Raw genomic sequence first — 18,440 nt, 5'->3', positions numbered from 1 at the left:
GACTGTCACTGACCTGAAGGATGCAGCACTTACTGAGCTGCCTTCCAGTCAGCAGATTATAACCACACTTGATGGAAAGGGAGGATTGCTTCCCATGAAGGCCGAGGGTGCTCTCTGTGGCTGAAATGCTCCAGTGTCAGGAGGTGGCTGTAGCAGATCTTGGTAGTCCAGAGGGCCACGGAAAGCCCTTACCAGGAGTGGCAGCCTGCACAGCCTCCAGAATTCTGAATGACCTCAGCGAAGTCATTTTGGTTTGTATTTGTTTTCTTTTCTCTCCTAGTCCAGGTATTTACAAAGCCTGAAAAGTTTGCTAACAAAAAAATGCTCAATTTTTTTCCTGATTGTTTTCATATATAAATAAATTCCAGCACCGTTATGACAAAAAGGCAAATTATTCCCATTATTCACCCTTTTAACCATTTTCAAAGGATGATCAATGGAGTTATGAAAACTAAGAAAATTCTAAAGACATTTTTTTTTCTGGTGAGACATTTATGATCTTTCTTCTAAACTTCACTTCATTACAGCTATTATGAAGTACAAGCACCCTCCAAAAATGTTTGCTGTTCAGTTTTACCTTGCAAATGATGAGTACTCTCCAGTTAGTGTAAGAATGGATATTCTTCTTTGAGATAAAAACTTAGAGAGTTTAAATATAAAACATGTGCTTAAATTAGTTCTAATCATTAGCTGTGGCTAAGATGTGAAATCAGTCTAGTTTCCTAGCAATGAATGGATGGGTGGATGGACGGATGAGGAATGAATAATGATATTCACTGTTTAGCAACAGAAAGGAATAGAATGCTGTCATATGCAGAAAAATAGCTAGAACTTGGGGGCATTAAGCAAAATAAACCAGAAACAAAAACATGACATTTGTATGTAGAAGCTCTAAAAAAAAAAAAATACTTTTTTTTTTTTTTTTTTTGTATAGAGGAGTAATTACCTAGGTTGGGCAGTGGGAGGTGGATGGGTAAAGGTAAGCTTGGTCTGACCACTACGTGTCTTCTGCCTTTGTCCATCACTGGACTCTACAAACTTGTGCAATTAATACATTTTCATCAAAAATAAACTTAGAAAAATAAAAATGCATGAACACTAGATTTTTTTGGGTATAATATCTTGAAGGCTGATCTTGTGCTATTCCTGACATCTGTAGAGGAAGAATGCATTTTAACATTTTAGAATTGGTGCTCTGCAACCCCAGGTAGTTATTGTTTTTGCAAAATGTAACATAGAGAGATACTGTTCTGCTGACCTCTTGCCAGTGCAAATGTGTACAGCAATACGGTTGAAGTAATTTGTGATGTTTTCTGTAGTTTTGTGGGATGTGTACAAGCATAAGGATTCCTCTTGTTGCAGCCAAGGTCTACTTCTTTCTGCCCCTTTCCATTACAATCATATAGAAAGCACAAATTCTGTTTGTCTTGAGTTGCAGAGATTCCATGGGTTAAATAGCCCAGACTTCCACCCGCCGTACTTCAAGATGGAATCCTATTAGACTTTATGAGGTTATCCTTGCCTGCTGAAATTTTCATTAGTTATGAATTGTGTTCTTCCTAACATTCAGGAGTTGAGAAACAGCTGGGAGACGCTGTTCTGGGCTACAGCTGCCTGCCGGAATTCTTCAGATACAATGAAGCAAAGAAAATCACTCAGTGTGTGTAATTTTTCCTTTCTCAATAAAACATTTTATCTCCCCAAATTATGGAAGGGAATAAAGACACATAGGAGCCCCTTGCCATAACAGACTACGGCTGGTGGATCCCTCTGCCTCATTGACAGAGCAGACTCACCAGGAAATACAGACGTTAAATCATTATAATCAAATCACCATTTCAACTCCGGTTCCTCTCATCTAACTCTAATTTATCATAAACAGTGTGATTAGGGAGTGATGAGTGACTCTCATTCTCATTCCCTTTGCTGTGATGGTACTAATCTATATTCCATGGAAAGATAGTCTCAGAAGCCAATAACATATTTAAATTATGATTTGAGTTTTCTAAATAAATATTTATCCAGATGAGGCATATTAATAATTCAGTGCCCACAAACTCTCAAGGTGTCGTGCTTCAATGGAGGATTGACTCACATTAAAAGGGTATGTTATCAGTCCCCTAGAGCCGAGAGCTTTGATGGTGGGTGGGCAGACTGACTTCTTACCCTAGCAGGCCCAGGGGATAGAAGGGCAAACAGGTGACCTTAGGAACTGATGGATAATAGGGTAGACAAAGAACAGTAGCATAGGATATTAGGGTAGAGAAGATAACTTTTAATCCGGATATTGAGATCAAGAAAGGGAACCTCCCCAAGTACACTGTTGAGGTCTTCTGAATGATAGTGATGGATCCTTTTCATTCACCCCTATCTTGTGACTTTCATATCTTCAGGAGCTCCATCACAGCAATGGAAAGTTGAATGCCTATATCCTATAGAACAGTCAAGTTCAGCTGAGCTGATCTTAAGTCAGCCCTGTAGACTTACGTTAACCTAGAGTTAGCTAAAATTATCTTAGACAAATTCCTCCTCCCTTAAAACACACACACACACACACACACACACACACACACACACACACACACATGATTACTTTGAAAACATGATGGGATATGAAAGCACAATACTACATTTCGGATGTGGAATATCCCCAAAGTTAAAAGTATGTGTTAAAAGTATGTTCATCTGTTTGATGCAATTGGACATGTGAGATTTCAGAGGTAGGATTCAATAAATGGAAGTTGGGCATGTGCCCTTGGCGGCAATACTGTGACCCAGAATGCTCTCTTTCCTTCCTAGGTATCATGAGACAAGAGGCCTTTTGCCTACACTCTCTAGTAATGTACAGTGCTGCTTTGGGCTCAAAGCAAGCAGAGAAAGTAACTTTGGAATGGGAACCTCTGAAAGTCTAGATCACGGCAAGCCTTTTCTCTTACTGTGTGGGATGTATCCAGGTTTTTGCTTCAGTAATGAAAATGGCTAACATAAAAGATCCAGGAAGTGCTGCAACAGTGCCTTGTCCAGCACCAGGTGCTTCTTCTGTGATGGTGTCCTGACCAGGAGCTGTGCTTGCTGTCGCTGTGACCACTATTGAGGTACTGCTCATTGCGAGCTTAAGAGAAAAATCACAAACTCCAAGTGCTGTTTATATTAAATTTCTATGATTTTTACACAATAAATTAAATCTATTTTTAACTTATAGGATATATACACACATGAGGATTACACATGTGTGTAGATGCATGCATCCTGGGCCATTTAAATCACATTCAACACATGATATTCTCAAAATTTTCAGTTTTTCCTAGGGAAAACACTAGTACCCTTCCTTACAGTGTTTGAAAATAGAGGTTATGAAGTTGCTCTCTGCCCATTTGAAAGGTCGGGTAAATGCCTGCGTTTGTGTCATAGCCTGGGAAGAGCAGCTGACTGGGTGGACAGCCATGCGCTCCTCCTCTCTGATGTTTGTTCTTGGGGCCAGTTGCTCTCCAGCCTCCCTCTTCCCTGCTGTTGTCAGTGATGCTTCTCCAGTTTATTAAACTGAGACCAGCAAACTTCTAAGCCCTTCATTCTTTTGATTTTTCCATCACTAATAACACTCCATTTATTTTTAATAAGCATATTTTATTTTTAATTTATTGTTATCATTACTATTATTTTTTAATATTATTATTTGTGTGTGTGTGTTTGTGTGTGTGTGTGTGTGTGTGTGTGTGAGAGAGAGAGAGAGAGAGAGAGAGAGAGAGAGAGAGAGAGAGAGAGGAAGGGAGGGAGGGAGAGGGAGAGAGACAGATAGATGGTAGCCATGTGTGTGCTATGAAGCATGTATGGAGACCAAAGGACAACTCTAAGGAGTTAATTCTCTCTTTCCACCATGGGTTGTGGGACTCAAACTCAGGTTGCCAGACACTGAGATATCTCACAGGCACTATTTTCCTCTAGAGACAGGATCTCATTATGCTTCTCTGGCTAGCCTTGGCCTCATGGTCATTTTGCCTTGAGCCCCTGAGTAACCAGGATCATAAGGGTATGATAAATGTTCCTATCTCTCATGTCCACAGGGAATGTCTGTTTGTCTTGCTTTTATGACAACCATTTCCAGTTTTCTAAGATCTTCATCACACATAAATCTGAGAGCCAGTCTCCCAAACTCAATAAAAAGCAGCTCTGAGGATTTTGCCTGAAATGACGGGGAATTGACAGAGAGCCCTGGAAGAACCGGCCATGTTGAGTATTATTGACAATATTGAGTAATATTGACTACAATATTCTACCGACAGAGGAAGGCTACCTCTCTTCCCCACTCACCGGGATGTGGTCTGAATAAGAAATGTCCTCATAGGCACATGCGTTAGAGCCTAGGCACCTGTTGGTGGTGCTCTTTTGCCAAGTTCTGGGAATTTGAGGAGGGACCTAACTGGAGGAAGGTGACCACTAGAAAGAGGTCCTTGAAGTTATGTTATCCTTGACTCCCTCCTGTCTCCTCTGCTTCCTGCCAAGGAGCAGTGAAGATCTCTTGCCACACACATTCTCCTAATCCAGAGATTCTGTTCAAGTAGGGTAGCCATGCAATCAGGTGTTTTGGCCACAGTGACACAAAAATAAATAATAATATTGATCTTTTATGTGTTTGTGTTGCTCGGTAAATGTCAAGCATAAATGGAGTTGCTTACTATTTACTTTGAGTCTATTGTGTGTGTGTGGCGGGGAGTGGTGTAGTAAGAATGATGGGATGGAAGGCAGGACATTTCACGTGCAAGGCAAGTACTCTGCTGCTGAGCTTTAACTCATCTCTCTTACAGTCCCAGGGCAGTCTGGGATATTTGTTTATATGCACATTATGATTCCTAATATGTGTTCCTGGCGTTTAGCAGTCCACTGACTTTGGTGCACAGATTGTGAAATTTTCTTGTTAGTTTAGAAAGTCTTCATAGTGACAGTCACATCATTTAAAAATGGTGACAGTTTTTGTCTTTCTAATCATTTTATCTTTTTTATAGCATCTGTGGGTCATACAGATTAAGATTTTGGGTACAATGTCAAGTGGCCACAGTGACCGACAGGCTTGTCTACCATTGGCTTTAAAGGGAGGCATCAATTTCCTACCACTAAGTATGGGTATTATGGCAAAGTTATTTGACCTTATGAAGATAATCTATCAATCAAAATTCCCCTTCTGTCCTTAGTTTTATGTATATTTTAACAACGTGGAATATATTTTTATCAGTTTCTTTCACTTTTGATATTTCTTTACTTATGACAGAGTGTCCTGAAGGTAAGGTGGCTCTCAACTTCTCATAGCTGAAGGTGGCTTTGAACTCCTGACCACTCTGCCTCCACCTTCCAAAGCCTGGCCCTACAGGAATGTACCACCACACTTGGTTTGGGCAGGACTGGAGATCCAAGTGAGGCTCTTGTCCATGGTAGTCAAGCTCTCTAGCAACTGGGCAACACTCCCAGCTCCTGAGGTTTATTTCACAATATCTCCTCTTCAAGAAGCCTTCAGGGCACCCTCAAGTCAAAGTGAAGCTTGCTTTTCTTTGGTTCTGCCAGACCTTCATCCCAGAGCATGGTGCAGGTCACTGGTAGCTGGGAGTGCATTTGTAGAAATAATTTATTGGCACTGTGTCCTTGAAACCTCACTTATTTTTTCTTAAAGCAAATTATGTTTATGATAAGTAGATTTCATATATAAAGGCAACTTGAGTAGATAATAAATTTGACTGAAAAGTTTCATTTATTAACATATTCACATTTCCTGTTAATAAAATAATCCCAAACATATGATCATTTTCTCTGGAAGACATCTAATTTCTTTTTTGATTTTGTTATATTTTCAATCAGGTTCATCTTATTTTAACATTATCTTTTGTTGCTGTTGTTCATCATGGTGTTATTATTAAAACAAAAATGAAGACTTTCACTGTCTTCATTAGTAATTTTTATATCAACTCAACAAAAAGTAGCGTCACCTAGAAAAAGGGAGCTTTAACTGAAGAATTTCCCCCAACAGAGTGATGCCATAGGCACCACTGTAGGGCATTTTATAGATCAGTGCTTGATGTGGGTGATGTGGGAAGGTCAAGCCCACTGGGAATGGTGCCACTTCTGGACTGGTGTTGTGGGGTTGTATAAGAGGGCAAGCTGAACAAGCGACGGGCAGCAAAGCTATTCCTTTACAGTCTCTGTTGCACTACCTGCCTCCAGATTCCTGTCTTCACTTCCCTCTATGACAGACTGTGTAAGCCAAATCAACCCTTTCCTCCACAATTGTGCTTTGATTGTGGGGTTAATCACAGTAACAGAAAACAAACTAGAACTCTCAGAAACTTTGATTTGCTCAGTGCTTTTCAGAGGTATTTTTCTCATTTCTGAAACTAAGATCATTTTATTTCATTTTTTCATCTGTTCTTAACAGATGCACAAGTCTCCTGAGTTTAATTAACACCCTCAACTACTTAGTGATCACAGGACCACAAATGCCATTTGAAAATGTAAAACCTTTATCTGTTAACTTCCTCATGCACTCATGCATAGCATGGCTCTAAAACCACAGTCGTGGCATTTATTGGCTGTCTTTGTAAAACTGTGGGTAATACATATTTCACAACTCATTGAGAAGAAAAGAAACCGAATCTTACCAGGATCTCCATTATTAGTTCTTTCTGTGGGAAATTATTGTTATTATTATTATTATTATTATTATTGCAAATAGATGATGTGTTTGGGACTGGTCTTACAGTTGCAGACTGACAAAGCAAATTCATCTTTTTGCGTGAGAGATTTAAGTCCTACATCTGATGGTTGGCTCACACTGCCTCCCAACAGTCTGGCTCACATTTAAGATTTTGTACAATAATTTTCTGGCATGGCAGAGTGTCGTTATTTTCAGTAACAAATTTTTAGTTTGCTACCGTGGATCACAGTAAATAGTGACTGGGTAACCCCCCCCCCCCCCCCCCACTGTGTTCTCTTAGGTTCTGCCACTCTTCAAACCATAGCTTTGTCCTGGACTCACTTCTAGGGAATGCCAGCTGGGTTTGATCAGCAGCCTGAGTGCTCTCACCTCTTCACCTCTTTGCCTATCCATCATGGTGTCTGCCCCGCCTTCTCTGTAGGAGAGTTGCTGAATGATGTGTGTGAATAAATCTGATGGGAAACTCCTTATTTCTCAAATTAAACCAAATTTTCAGTATTTTTTAAAGCATAGAGAGCCTTTTAAACTTCAAGTGGTTGCTCATATTATCAGAAATCTCTTAAATATAGAAAAATTATCAGTAGTTTATCCAAAGTGTTCCACATACTGCCCAGCCTCAATGTATACATTCTGATCTTTCATCAATGGAGTACTCTTATATTTATCTTCATTATGGGATGATAGAGATTATCTTGCTCTTTGTGTTCTTAGTGCTATCTAAGACTCTGTCCACACTACATAAAGTCAGTTGTATACTTTTACTGTGGAATATGGAATTATTTCATCTTAATTTGAGAAGAATATAGCCAATAGGAGTCTATTAATAAGAATTCATCTTTTATTGGACCCACATTTTTCTAGCTTTGAATCCAAGATAAACTCTCACCCACCCCCCAGCCCCTGCCCCAGCAACTTTGAACAAGAGATCATTTCCTTGCTTCTATCTTTGGCTGTATGTGAGGAGTCTCTGTGTCTGGAAGGCATTTCCCTTCCTCCACTGTCCATTGTGTAAACAGCTACCCTTCCTTCAAATCTCTTATCAACTGCCATTTGTGAAGCTTTCTCTAAACATCTCACTGCATACTCTCTCTCTAACTCTGTCTCGTCCCCCCCCCCCCCTTCTCTCGCTCTCTCACACACAGCACAAGTTTTTAAAAAAGCAATGAGTCTCTCTCCCCTCACCTGTGATTGCTGCAGTGCCAGAGGGAGCCCCAGGAAGAAGGCCCCACAGACCTCCCTTAACCTGTTTGTAGACATGACAGAATATCTTAGTTATCTTCCGAGTTCTCCCTCGTTGCTTTTAAAGTTCATTTAAAACTAAGCCAACATCTTTATTTTGAAAATAAACCATGAGGTAGAATCAATTTATAAAAGTATTCAAGATATATTCTATTATCTCAATTGCTCTCTTCTTTCCTACTTTTCTGCTAACATAAAAGTTTATCTTTCTGTTAAGACGGTCCAAATTATTTAACCAAATGTGCCCAGGTGCTTAAAAGAGAGGAAGTGTAGTTTTTGAATTCCAAACCAGAAATATTAGGAAATTTGTGCATGAAAGAACTCTTGTTAGCATCCTTAGAATTGACTCCCCGCTCCCATTCCTCCACTACAAAATAACAGAAGAAAGCTTGGGTGGAGTTGAGAACTCTTTTCAAATGTGAAACAATGACTGGAAATCCTGAAAATGTATCCTCCTTCTTCCACTGGGAAAAACACTTTAAAGTTTTTTTTTTCTCCCCAAAGTATTGTTTAGCAAGAGATTTACTAAGAAGTTTCTATTTTTGACAGAAAGTTCAGTTTTAACTGCCTGAAATATAATGCCATCTGTGTTTACTTTTCCCTTCTAAAATACAATTCTTTGTCCTCTCTGTGTGGAACAAGCGCATGGTTCTAATAACCCAAATAAATGTGTTGATCAGAAAGGGGTGTAAATTGCATCTTTTGAAATCTAAGCCACAGAAAACATATCTCCAAATTAAAAAATGTTAAGCTATTTTGGCTAATAGTTGAGTCCACGGTATTTATTTCTGTCTAAGAGGGAGTGGGGAGTTAGGACACTGGGTACAATGTGTATCAGAAAGTAGTGAGTGCACAGATAAAGGCCTCGGGCCACTGGAGAAAAGAATCCCAGACTTGCTCACTCCTGCCATCTCTGTTTCCACTCACACATCTACATGGCATTCAGAAATCATTCATTATAATACACATAATTTATTAATCAGAAGCTTTACATTATCTTATGTTCTGTGACGAGATCTATAATGATAAAAATTGTTACCAACTTACATTTGAGTTACCCCATTTCTGAAAAAAAAAATTATTGATTGACAGTTAATTGCTTTCTCAATGAATCTTCCATAAGGAAAAATTCAGAAATTTGACTTAGTTTATATTTTATTGAATATTTGATTTGTACTGAAAATTAATAAATCTTTAATTTTTAAAATTTCATCCTAGAATTTCTTCCATAGCTAACAGTCTTCAATAATACCCCAAACCAGATTTTTGGGGAGTGAGGTCTATAGTCAAACAGATCTCTAATATCAGGTCTAGCATGAATTCTAGAGAGTGTCTGTGTCTGGTTTCCCTTTTGAGAAACAGAGGATTTTGTTGCCATCATCTCAGTGGGCATGTTCCCCAAGAAGCTGGACCTGCTGAACCTAGCCTAATGCTTCCTGCTTCCTCTTGAGCCTTCAGAAGACAGAAGCTAAGCTGAAGTACTTAGGAATGGAAGAGTTCCTCCCAATCCTTGCATGTGCATGTGGAAAAGAAGAGCAGCAGAGGAGAGAACCAGAACCTGGACCTGCTCATAGCTGAGAGCGAACCAGAGGAGAGTCTCACTGCAGGTAGGGCTCTGTTGCCAACTCTTTATTTTTCACCGCCAACTTTATGGGCAGCAGAATGGCAAGTCCACACTCATGAAATAATTTCCTAGCCTTTCAATCCAAAGGCAGGCTTTACCTTCACTGTCCTCTGCTCAGTAGCAGTACTAAAATATATTTTGAATCCAATACAGGGAGCTACTTACTGTCTGTACTTTTCATGTGTGTGAGGTATGATTATATATTGCTCACACCTGCCTTCATTTAGGTTTTAAATTTGTTCCTCTGAGTTGTCTTATATACATTATAGAAAAAACTAAGTTTTCCTATCACAATTGTTTCATTTATTCACAACCTCTCCTTTTCCTTAACTAGTGGATGTATTAGACAATTAGGGCATGGTTGGTAAAAGAAGTTGACCATCATTAAACAACAAATGTTAGTTTATACATCCTTCAACACAGGAGACAAAACTATATCACCAAAGCATTATCAATAATAAGACTACTTAGCTCATTACAACAATACGCTTGAGAAACAGTGAAAGGATCCTTTTAAAACTCCCTACTAATAGAGGCATTTTTTTATTAATTTATACATCTTTCACCTAAGAGGATATACAAGTTATTAACACGTTTCAACTTCTAGTAAAGACTTTAAATCAATAACAAATGTGTGTGTGTGTGTGTGTGTGTGTGTGTGTGTGTGTGATGAAATCACACACAGAAGCTGAGACTGGACCGGAACTAGCTATGTTATACAGGCTGGCTTCAAACCCATGGCAATTCTTCTGGGTTAGCCTCCCCAGTGTTGGAATTACAGGCGTGAGATGATGGAGGAAGGTCATTGGTTAAATAAAAAGAAACTGCTTGGCCCTCATTGGTTAGAAGATAGGTGGGAGGAGTAGACAGAACAGAACGCTGGGAGGAAGAGGAAGTGAGCTCAGACTCCACAGCTCTCCTCTCGGGAGCAGACGCCTCAGAGAGACGCCATGCTCCCAGCTCCCAGGCAGATGCAAACAATGAAGCTCCAACCCAGGATGGACATAGGCTAGAATCTTCCCGGTAAGCGCACCTAGGGGTGCTACACAGATGATTAGAAAAGGGGTAAATTAATATGTGAGAATTAGCCTAGAAGAGGCTTGATAGAAATGGGTCAAGCAGTGATTAAATGAATACAGTTTGTGTGTTGTTATTCAGGCATAAGCTAGCCAGGCAGCCGGGGTGCTGGGGACGCAGCCCCACTGCCCTAATTACTACAGTGAGACACCATCTTCTGCACCAACCTTCATTCTCCTGTCTGCACCTGTCACTTAGTGTTACTTGAAAGAGTAACTTGACCAAAGGAAGAAAAACACTGTCCAGTTGGAGCGCTACTCACGAGAGAATGTTCCCAATGTAGGCATAGTAGGAGCAACAGTAGGGGGTACTTCCATCGCAGCAGTAAGACCTGCAGTCTTTGCCACACTGAGCAAGGCAATCCTCTACAAAAGAAAAAGGAGAGCAGTTGAGTTGTGAAGTCACAGCTTAAGGAAAAATGTTTCTGTTCATGTCTGAGTCAGTCAACCAGTTTTTAGCACATCAATGTTCATTTTCACACTCAAAATACCAAAAAGGTTTCCAAAGGTCTCAGTTGGCTTTTCTCCCCAGTAGACTTAGCTTGTAGAAATAAGCCTTCCTCCCAAGTCCTTGCTCTGAACACTGTAACTGTAGCTGACTTTGGGCGAACAAGGTTAAGATTAAAGGAATGCATCAACCCACCAGTCAATAAAGTTGCCAATAGAGTTCTTATCATAGTTTCTAAAGAACACAGTTTCATGACATTAGAGTGTTGATTCTCTATTAACTTCAATTAATAGAAATTATTATTGGCATAGGTAATACCAATAGTAACCATTGAAAACTAATGTGTACATTTGCCATAGTAATTTATTAATGTGCTTCCTTTTATGTTGTTATTTTTCACCTCCACAATTAAAGTTCCTATATATACAATTACATAGTTTAGTATGCATGCTGTTGGTCCATTAGACTTGGAAGATAATGAGTTGAGGTACCGAAGATGTTCATATAAATAACTTGTAAATTGACAGTTCACTTAATGCCATATTGAAGAATCAATAAGCTATAAAAAAGTATAACGTTAAGCAGGAAATTTCTGATTAAAACATTGCTTTTTTCCTTAAGTACTTTTCAACAAGAAAATTTATATGAAAATATTTAACTTATCGTCAGCAGGTTTCTGTTCCACCTAAATGATTTACTTTTCAGTATAGAGCTACCATTTAGCCTTAACAAACAGGATAAATTATGGTGTCTGGGTTTCAGGTACACATTTAAAAAATACTATAGTTCCACAGTTTACAGTCTATGCTCAATAATTTCAAAATAAGCCATTTTAACAGAGCTACTGAAGGCAATGTCAATTGTACAGGATAAATTAAATGAAGTTTTTGGTTTCCTGTCAAGGTTAAAATAGTGAAAATACAAGTATTATATTATGGTCACATGTTTTATTGCTGTCTCTTACAAAGGAAACATTAGTAAGTTTTTATGTTAGGTTTTCCTAAGATGTGATCCAAATGGAGTACATCCTGTTTGACTTTGTTAATTAATGTGGGTTTTGTGGAGCAAGTGAGAAAGGTCATATTTTCTTCTTATTCATTTTATTTCTATATCACAGATCAACAAAATGAACTTTAAAGGTTTCCACTTGACTGGAGAGGGAAATTATTTTTGCTATTCTACTTAAATCCACACAAGAAACATAATAAATCATATAGCTCCGAGAGAGGACCTTCTGCATTAACAATAGTGTTTTCAAAAAAAATTCATGAGTTTTAAAATTTCTTTGGTTTGTTTTTTAGATATACCTTGGTAATGTAGTCCAGGCTTGACTGGCTACATGAATGCTGAAGATGACATTTACCTCCAGATGTCTTGGCTTTACCTTCTGAACACTAAAATTAGATTCGAAGTATATGCCACCTCTCCCATCTAGAACATTACAATTTTTTTAGCCTTCCTATACGACAATGTTGTTACTGAATTTCTCTGCTCAATTTTTTTGTTGTTGTTGAATTGATTCAAGTTTTTAGCCAAGCCAGCTACCTTCAGAGTTTAGAGGAGATGTGCCACTGTTTTTGATTTTGAAAACTACTCAAATTATGAATTCATGGTGTTGGGGGCAGTGATTTACAATTAAGCTGCCCGGGAATTAAACGATTCAACTCCCCCCCCCCCCATTGCACTAGGTACTGCTGCTATAAGGACACAGTGTTATCAAAATACAGTGAGCCAATTTTACAGGAAACCAAGCCCCAGATTTTCTGGCCAAGAAACTGAATAATTCCTGCAGCAAACATCCATGTTATGTCACACGCTGTTCAGTATTTTTATGGAATTTTCTAATACCCTTGTCTACTTCCCAGAATTAAACTATGGAAAAAGTGTAAATTTAGTAGCTTGATGAATGGACTAACAATCATAGCCCTTCCTAACGGAGGCTTCAATCTGACTTCAAAGCTTATTGTATTTATCATAGTTACTTTTTCTTATATTCTGAGGATAATATGATGAAGATTATAGTTTGGACTACACAGGGCTGTCTCTCACTCCTTTGTGAAATAAGGGAGCAGTCCAGTTGCCCTCTGAAGACAAAACAACATCATTCCTAATATCCAAATATACCTGAAAGTCAGTTCAAACTGTCTTCAAGCATTTTTTAATTCAAGGTGAGATCTGAAAAGCTCCCCCAGAATAATTGCCCACCCCACCTTCAGGAATAGGTAGTACAGGATAGCGCTATCTGGATAGAAGTCTTTGTTTAGAAAGGCTTCTGCTGACACTAAAGACAGGAAGGAAAAGGAGGGGCAGAAAGCACAGTCTGAGGCCCAGAAGGTAAAACCTTGATAGAATCCTGTCTTTGTAACCTGCAATGGGGGTTGGACAATAACATAAACACTTCATCAGAATATCTTTCCAAAAGCTCCTCCACAAAAAAAGCACAATGTGTTAAACGTAGAAGAATTTACTCTCATTTGCTTAACCAATAGACCATTAATGTATTATGCTTTCTTTGTGCAATGTAACCAGGCCGTAGTCAAAGTATCCACTTAGGTTTTGTGTGTGCATGTGTGTATGTGTGTGTGTTGTGAAACTAGCAAATCACTTATTGAATATTCAGGCATCTAACCACATGTGTCCAGCTGCATCTCTTAATTCCAACCTAACTGAGCTATCCATTGTTCGGATTTCACATTTTATTATGTAGCCTTTCCTAAGGCACATTGACTGAGCCCTTAGCCTTGCCTGTGAGTGAGGCTATTTTGCTGAATAAAATAAGCATTAGCAGAAAGGGCTTATTCCTTTGAAATAGCAATGTGGCCACCTTCTTTCATAGTGCTAGTACAACACTGTACCTGTTCTGTGATACATGCTTTCCCACGTTAAACTGACCTAGGAGCTCACCTTACCCCCTCTGAAAACTCAGAGCATGACCTTTGGCTAGTATCAAATGAATATGGCTTTAAGACAGCCTCTGGCTTCTGAGGTTCAGGTTCCACCAAAGAACTCATCAATTCAGCATTCCTTACACGAGATAACAGGATAGGTTAGTGTTGGCTTGCAACTACTCTGTAGCTTATTAGGTAGGAACTTAGGAGAGAGCATTTTAACGTGGAAACTCCCGACAGAAACCACCCAGCTAACTTCTGTCCAGTGACGTTGGTTCCCCAAACCCTGGAGGAGCTGTGGGTAGTCCCGAGAACTGAAGAAGGGCTAGAGCAGGTATGGAAAGAAGAAGCCAACCTTTCAGCCTGCCACAGGGGAGCAACTCAGAACACAGAAGCTGTGGCTCCATGAAGTGACTGAGTCAAGGCAACAAGGTCATTAAAGCTCCATTTGTTTCTTGTTATTTTCTTGTGTTTGTGTTACTTGGATAAGCTGAAAAGGTGGGAAGAATTGAATCGTTGCTTTCAAGAAGCTAGGGGAGAGATGCTGATGTAAAATTCAGGAATGAAGTTGATTCTTAGTGCCTCCCAATGGGGAAGCTATATACAATCTAAACAGCAGGAACACTGCCATCACTAGAATTGGAACTATATTCATCAAGAGGCACTCTTCCTACTTGTAGTAATTCCTTATATTAGAAGATCAGCATTTCCCCTACAGAATCTTTAATATGATAACTTTTAGATAGTAATTTGCTGTTCAAAATCTGCTTATTTTTGAAATAGAGTCTCATATATCCCCGGGATCGGGGAGAGAGGTCTCAAACCAATTATGTAGCTGATAAGGACCTGGAACTTCTGATTCTCCTGCCTCCACCTCCCCAGAGCTGGGATATCTGACAGGGGCCACCACAATTGGTTAATGCCCTGCAAAGGCCTATACTCAACCCCAGGTCCTTGTTTGCATCTTAATAGATTAAATTTTTCTACAAGTAAGGACTGCTTTCTGGCAGAACTGGGGTGAGTGTGGGGTGGGGTAGGGGTGAAGAATTCGATTATTTTGCTGCAATGCTGCAATTCAATTCTTTGGCTGCAACTCACAAGTTGCAGTGTCTTGGTAGGTATGGAGACGTAAACAGCTCTGCGGATTCATCGTCAGCCTGTGATTCATTGCCATAGAAAGTTAGAAACACTAGATGTTTAAGCTTATACTCTGAATAGGTGGTTGCTAGGAGTGTACTTGTAATTAGCTTTATACTTGAGTAAGCAGCGAAAGGCCGCATAAGGCTCCCCATCAATCAGAACAAGAATACCACTCTGCTTCATTAATTATTAGCAACTGCCACTAAGAATAATTATAAGGAGGGAGATGAGGGGCTTTTCACAAACAGGTGCCTAATCACACCAAACACGAAAGAAACTCTGGCAAAATAGCTCAGAGCATCTAATTGCTCAGACACAAATCTAGACTCAAGTCCTTGTGGATCTTCTAAAGAATACCGGAAAGTGTCTAAAGTATCTGAGAGGAAAAACTGACATGAAATGCAAAAGTCACTAATGCGTTTGTTTTTAATAACTTTGCCTTTGAATTTCAAGTATTTTAAAAAGTCTCTGCAGGCCCTCTACCAGGGTTCACTTAAGATGTGTTTTTATACTAGTCAGATTAAATCCCCTTAAAAGAGAGTTTCTGAGTTGTTTAGCAAACAGAAAAGCAAGCAAAACAGTAATGTTAAAGGGGAGAAGGGGGTTCCAGCATGAGGGCGGCTGGAGTTGGTTCCTAGGGGATCTCACTCTTACTGTACTGCTATGGCCCCAAGCCCCAGCACCCTCTCTCCCTGTTCCCGCTACCACTGACCTGCGTAGACAAAGAGCAGAACCAACTTCGGAAGCAAGACCCCAGGACGCCGGGGCAGCCTCAGCACATCCATCCAAGCCGGTGGCACCAAGCTGCTCTGTAGGACAGACGGGTAGACCTGGCAGAAGGTGGAGTAAAGGGAAGGCCAGGAAACCCTGCAGCGACGAGGAGGATTTAGGGTGGTTAGGTAGACAGGGCTGTGCTGCAGAGAGCAGGGTCCAGAGCAGGCCTGGCCATGACCCTAACCAGAGCCCTGAAGAAGCCGGCTGGCTGCGGGGAGCTGGGCGCTAGTGGTCCTTGCCTGGCAGAGCTGCAGCAGGGGCTTTGTCCCGCCCAAAGGTGCTGGCTCTGGCAAGCAAAAGGCAGTTTCTCTGGCGTCCTTGACCACCCAGGCTCACATTTCATCTGTGAGGGTGGCACCTAAGTGGGATGGGGGTGGGGAGGTGACAGACTCCTCCCCATTTCGCCGAGTTTTCCTCTGTTGAATGACAGGGTACTTGGCTCAGGAAGGAACTTCTGAGTTGTTTGGCTTTTGTTACCCCTGGGAACTACTGTCTCCTTTGGATTAAAACACTTCCCATCTGCCTTGAAGCAATGGATGGAGACTTTAGCTTCCTGCCTAAACAAATGAAGATGGGAATTTTTGGATTTAGAAGGAGATTGCACAAAGAGCGACAGGGATGGCTTCCCAGAATGGGAAACTAGAAGAACTGGGCCCAATCTCCAGTGAAAGCTGGCACAGCGTATATTAATCAAATCCTTGAAGTTTGTCAACCAATTCCGGGAAAAGAAATGAAGCAAGAGGTGTCTGATCACCAGCATTGCTCTGTAGTTACTGCCAGGTGCAATTAGATAGGAGAAACAGAAAAATTATAAAACTTGGAGACAAAATTATTAGCATATCAGGTGTTCATATGGGGGGAGCTCAATCAATGCTGAAGCTCTTTCCTAAAAATCCGAAAACGTCGGTAGTGTTTAACACTATGTAGAAAGGGAATCAGAAGAAAATCAAAGGAAATACTTTTCTTCATCAAGAAAAGCAGCAAAATAAAATGTTTGCCTCAAGTATTATTCAAGTTGAGGATGAAATAGATCTTAATCTAATTGTCGACATGAAGTTTTTCAGGTAAATTGGATTTCACAGTTTGTACAGAAAGTGACTGTGTAAGGACAACCAAACAGCTAACAGAAAACCGGAGACACTTACAGACAACTCGCTACATATGTCAATGGCATTTTTCTTCTCCTTTAAACACTAAATTTATTGGAAGACATTACTTGTGAAGTGTGAAACCAAGTAACTAAAATACTATTTTTAAGAAGCAACAGACACATATCTGAGCCTTAATTCAGTCAATCTTCCTTGAAGAATTTTTACCTATGGACGTGAGTCGAAGATGGCAGTCTGAGGCTACAGCATCTCTGACTACGTCTGAAGTCTGAGGAAGACCCAGCATTTCCTCCTCCCAGTTCCACCCTCACCTCCAGCCAAGCACGCTGACATTTTAACAGAACAATCTATTCATTGCAATCTAGAAAAATATTTTAATACATTTATTTTTTTTTAAGGGATGTGCAATGTGCACATGTGGAGGCCCAAGGATAACTTTCTCTTTTCCCACCATGTGCGTCTCAGAGAACAAACTCAGTTTGTCTGGCCCCTCAGCAGGCACTTACTTGTCTGCTGCGCTATCTATTCTGATTTTAACGTATTTCTCTCTGACACTAGTCCCTTGCAGTCTTCACTAGAAGTAGGTCTCCTGCCCCAGAAATACTTGCCCCTACAGTTTCGTTTTTGTTTCCCTTAAGCTACAGAATAAATCACATCCATATACTGGAGTCCAAGTCAACAGTTTTACTCTTATGATTGGAACCTGGAGAAGACCTTATACATAAAGAATTCAGTCTTTAAAGAAGAACACACAGATGTGTAGCAGCAGAGCTGGGATGTAGCATTATAGCCGTGGGGTGGGAAGATGATTGCTCTGCAGATAAGGTCTGCAGGGGTGAGGGCAGATACCTCGGCATGGAAGACGCGATCCCACCTACCTCTGCGTGTACACAGCTCTGGAAGAGTTTTAGATTAAAGATCAGTGGACCTCAGCCCGATTTCAGGGGGTAAGAGGTAGACCTAAGAACCTGTATCTTTAATATTCTCCCTATTGAAGGAAATGTGTCAGCACCATAGTGAGAGCCACCGGCTTAGAATACTGTGACACACTGCCACTGATGTCAGTAAGAAGGTGCGATGTTGGTTAGTTAGAGAAGTTTCTCCCAGATCCTGAGAACAGAAAGCCTTATATGGTTCAGAAGATTGATCAAGTCACCTTGCTTGCTAGTTCACCACAGTCCAAGAACTTCTGTCTTGCAGTATTCAAGATATCATTACCCTGTAGTATCCAAGTCTGTTTATGTGTGAGGATAAGAAAATCTACAGGCAGAAATGTTTCTGGAAAGTGAAAAAAAAAAGTAGCTTAAGATTCAAAAGTAAAAATCCAAGGAAACTTAACTATTACAAAATGGTCACAGATGAAAAGTAATTTTCATTACTTGATCAAATGGATCAGATTTAATAAAATGAAAATACTAAAACTCCAAAGACACACGCCCCACTTC

General features: G+C 40.1%; 1 protein-coding gene across 3 annotated transcripts in view; it reads right to left on the bottom strand.

The window, feature by feature from the left end:
* The window catches only part of Cyyr1 (cysteine and tyrosine rich 1), a 108,654-nt gene extending 92,460 nt beyond the window's left edge, over positions 1-16,194 (bottom strand). For all 3 annotated transcript variants that reach the window (XM_041678608.1, XM_041678609.1, XM_041678610.1), the window contains exons 1-2: positions 15,825-16,194; positions 10,900-11,002 (exon numbers count right to left, since the gene is read on the bottom strand). In XM_041678608.1, coding sequence (XP_041534542.1) covers positions 10,900-11,002; positions 15,825-15,897 — 176 coding nt within the window. In that variant the 5' untranslated portion in view covers positions 15,898-16,194. The remainder of the gene's footprint in view (positions 1-10,899; positions 11,003-15,824) is intronic.
* Between the last annotated feature and the right edge of the window lie 2,246 nt (positions 16,195-18,440).

The sequence above is a fragment of the Microtus oregoni genome, unplaced genomic scaffold (genome assembly GCF_018167655.1).
Source record: "Microtus oregoni isolate MIOR12 unplaced genomic scaffold, Mior012 000030F_ref0000283, whole genome shotgun sequence".
NCBI classification, from domain to species: Eukaryota; Metazoa; Chordata; class Mammalia; order Rodentia; family Cricetidae; genus Microtus; species Microtus oregoni.
The sequence above is the reverse complement of the archived record's forward strand: the minus strand, read 5'-3'. Positions and strand labels throughout refer to the sequence as shown.